Genomic DNA, 3,486 nt, shown 5'->3' with positions numbered 1-3,486 from the left:
TGCTGAACCTACAAGAGCTGCAAACATGTTGATATTACTGAGCTTAAAGTAAGAGTGAAGTAGGCTGGCAGAGAAAACCAATACATCACAGAAAACTCCAAGCCATTAAGATTTAGACATAGGGATGTTATAACATGAATTAGTATTCTTTGTTTTTACTTACCACACTTCTATAGACTATACCACATTAGAAAATATGCTGAACAGACTGGGTCTCTCTCTCTCTCTGCAAAAGCATGTGATAGGCACTCCATGGGCTTTTAACCAAGTCTTACATAGCTCATTACGATCCTCTTTCAGGGAGGCATTTTAGGGCATGGAAAACTCAAGTACATAGTGAAAGAGCACTTGCAAACATTGAAAGTGTTGCCGAGGCAAGACTGACACTTCTGCTTTTGCAGTAACGTTGCTTTTTTCAACAACCAAAAGAATAGTTTTCTTCCTCCTCTTCCAGTGATGCACTGGACCCATTTCACTTAACAATCACTGCAAGCATCGCTTATATAGAACACATTCAGCATGACTCCTACTAACACCAATAACCACATCGTGAGGCCAAGAACTGACAGAAATCCAGAATGTTTGTGACCATAATTATAACTGCTACATAGAAATATAACTAACAAAAGAGGAATGCAGCATGTGATACAGTTTCACCCATGCTTTCAGAGCCATAGGCCAACCACCGCTCTGCTTTTGCTTTGAACATGCACAGAACAATGTCATGAAACAGATGATTGTTACTGGCAGCTGATAACTAATGAGAAAGATTGAAAGCTTTTGACCTAAAGGAACAATTAAGGAAACAGCATCAGCTTTCTGGTTGTTCTTACCAGGTCCCTATGAAAATCTGAAATGCGTTGTGATGTCTAGTTTGAAATCTGAAATACAACACCATTGTGTAACAACTGAACCAAACCAGGATAATATATTAGTCTCCTCACAGTGGGATAAACACCTCTGTAGAAAAGCTTCAAACCTCCCAGTGGGATTTTTCATTAACGGTAAAATTTTGACAGGATGCAGATCCCTGTAAAAAAAATACTACATGCTGAGCATGCAATTAATTAAGGATCAATGCTATTATCATCACTCTCCTTTGAAAAAAAAAAAAAGCAGCAGAACATGAGCCAGCGTCAAAAGAGCCTGGCCACATGTAAGATGCAGACATGTACTGAAGCAAAAATTTGACACTTTTGCTAACTTCAGCAGCTGTATCTTCTCTCCAGAACCTCTCTGGTTGGAAAAATAACTATACCTTATAGGCGATTTTGAGAACTCAGTTCTGCACATTTCAACCTCAGCTAGAATTGTAACCCCTCACATTCGCTGGTATTTGTGCAAATACAGTTAGAATTTGGGGGTTTTTTTCCTGTTCATCTCAAACTCCATGTTCATTATCAAGATTTTTATTCAAATGAGTTCATTATCTTACATGCAAAATATTCTAAGGCTAAGCTCTCAGGTGTTGTGGGTTTTCACAACAAGCCCACCTGCCATAAGAATTTGCTGCTGCAAGCTGTTCCCCATGCTACGTGCTTGAAACGCTTTGTTAGCTTGGAATAAACAATGAGGAAAACCTCAGGACTCAGAACGAGCCCATGCCCCTTTTATTTATTCTGTACATTATTTTGTAAATGAAATATTGCTTGTGAATCTGACTTTGCTTGCATAAATGCATGTGTTGAAAGAGCATGTGACAGAGTTAATGATATTCTAACAAGCTTAAGGGAAAGTCATCCAACACTTAATGCTCCTATTTGTATTTTAATAATTAAAACTTGAAGTCTCCTTATGAAACACCCCCGCTACTATATAGGCAAATTCGTATTATCTCCCTCAGTACTGTGCTAGCTAGCATTAGATTATATACTTTGTGCTCTAACCACCAGCCAGACACATGTAAACCTTTTAATCCTTGGTAACTACTTGCTTCTCCTAAATTAAAAACAAGCAGAATGTTGGGAGTTTTTTTTACCTGTTTTCCATCAATTTCTGTCACTTCTTCCTGAATGACAATCAGCTGCAAATCAGAACTGGATGCCAAAGGCCACTCATGAACCATGATGCGAACACTGACGGTTCCCAGGCGCTGCTGATCTGGTAAGTTATCCAAGTTTCCATTCTCCACTGTTAAAACACAATGTCACAGTTTTCAAAGAGAAACCACCCCAACCAGAAAGCAGTATACAACCGCAGGGCAAACAGTTGCAACTCTGACGTAGATGCCTTTGCACGCGTAGCATCTGAATGGAAAAGTCATTACAACTACAGAGGACCACTAGCATCAAACCAGAGATGCCTGAACAGTTGTACGTAAGTCTGTACTATGCTGACGTCCTTAACACTTCCAGTAACTGCTGTTATAAGCAGTAGTAATCTGGGCAACAGGTAAAACAGATGCCATGATTTTTTTTTACCAGTGTATCACCAGCTCAAACTTGGAGCAGGTCTCATGATATAACACAGCAGACAACAGCAGCACTGTATGATCCCCAGACTGAGGGAGCTCACAAACAATGTTGCATCCCCGCCTTTGAGGTTTGCATTTAAGCACTCGAAGCAGCAGTCTTTGGCTTCACTATTGCTGCATTCTTATTTCAGTTGTCCAAAGGAGTTCACAAGAGTAATGCCGCAGCCCAGCCAGCCACCTGTGTAAACATCTTGATTTGCACAAAGTTCCCCTTCCTCTCAATACAGAAACAAATATGCTCTTTTCCACACACACTGCATACGCTACACAAGATGAGTGTCAGCTCCCTCATACATGTTTTCCCCCCCCCCCCCCCCCCGCCCCCCATTTTCATATGTGACCGTGACGCCTCAGACTCTTCCTACCCAAAAGCTTTCAGCTATTTCAACAACCCAATATTCCTCCACAAGTACACAGAGAACTGCCTTTTTACCCTAGGTGTTTTTGCACAGAGCTAGTATCCTCTTCCCAACTACCATGCCTCTACTACAGGTGAGGGCACAGTGGAACTGATGTGCTGCAGAAGTGCAAGAGTGGAGGTGACAGATCTCTCCAGCATGCGGAGAGCAAGGTACATGAACTGAGGCTGAACTGGCCCCCGCTTCTAAGCTGCTAGTGCTATGAGTCCCTTGCAGTGCTGAGCCTAAGAGGCAAGAGGGGGAATGTCGGACTAGCGTCTTTCAGTTACACAGTAACAACTCAGCGTGTTCATGACTTTTACGCAATGACCCCTTTCCTCATAAAGCTATTTTGCTTATTTTAAATATCGAAAAATACTTTCTGGCATCATTTAGCAATATCTTCCATTGCGAAAATAAGTAGCAGAAGGAGAGACAAAGGTTTGAGAGAAAGAGAAGGGTTCCCTATAGGTGTGAGCCAGAGCACTAACCCCATTGCTGAATGTCTTCTGACTTACAGCAGCAAGCATACATTAAAGGACCAAAGCCTGAAAGATGCCAAGTAGCTGAAGCTCCCTGTGGTCCCAACCTTTCATGTGTCAGGCTGCTCAATCC

The 3,486-nt window shown here is 41.7% G+C and overlaps 1 protein-coding gene across 1 annotated transcript in view; it reads right to left on the bottom strand.

The window, feature by feature from the left end:
* Nucleotides 1-3,486, bottom strand: part of GINM1 (glycoprotein integral membrane 1) — a 23,803-nt gene that overhangs the window by 5,316 nt on the left and 15,001 nt on the right. The window contains exon 4 of the mRNA XM_009324128.1: nt 1,936-2,130. Within this exon, the coding sequence (XP_009322403.1) occupies nt 1,936-2,130 (195 nt within the window). The remainder of the gene's footprint in view (nt 1-1,935; nt 2,131-3,486) is intronic.

Source organism: Pygoscelis adeliae, unplaced genomic scaffold (genome assembly GCF_000699105.1).
Source record: "Pygoscelis adeliae isolate BGI_AS28 unplaced genomic scaffold, ASM69910v1 Scaffold105, whole genome shotgun sequence".
NCBI classification, from domain to species: domain Eukaryota; kingdom Metazoa; phylum Chordata; class Aves; order Sphenisciformes; family Spheniscidae; genus Pygoscelis; species Pygoscelis adeliae.
This window is presented reverse-complemented; position numbering and strand designations above follow the sequence as displayed.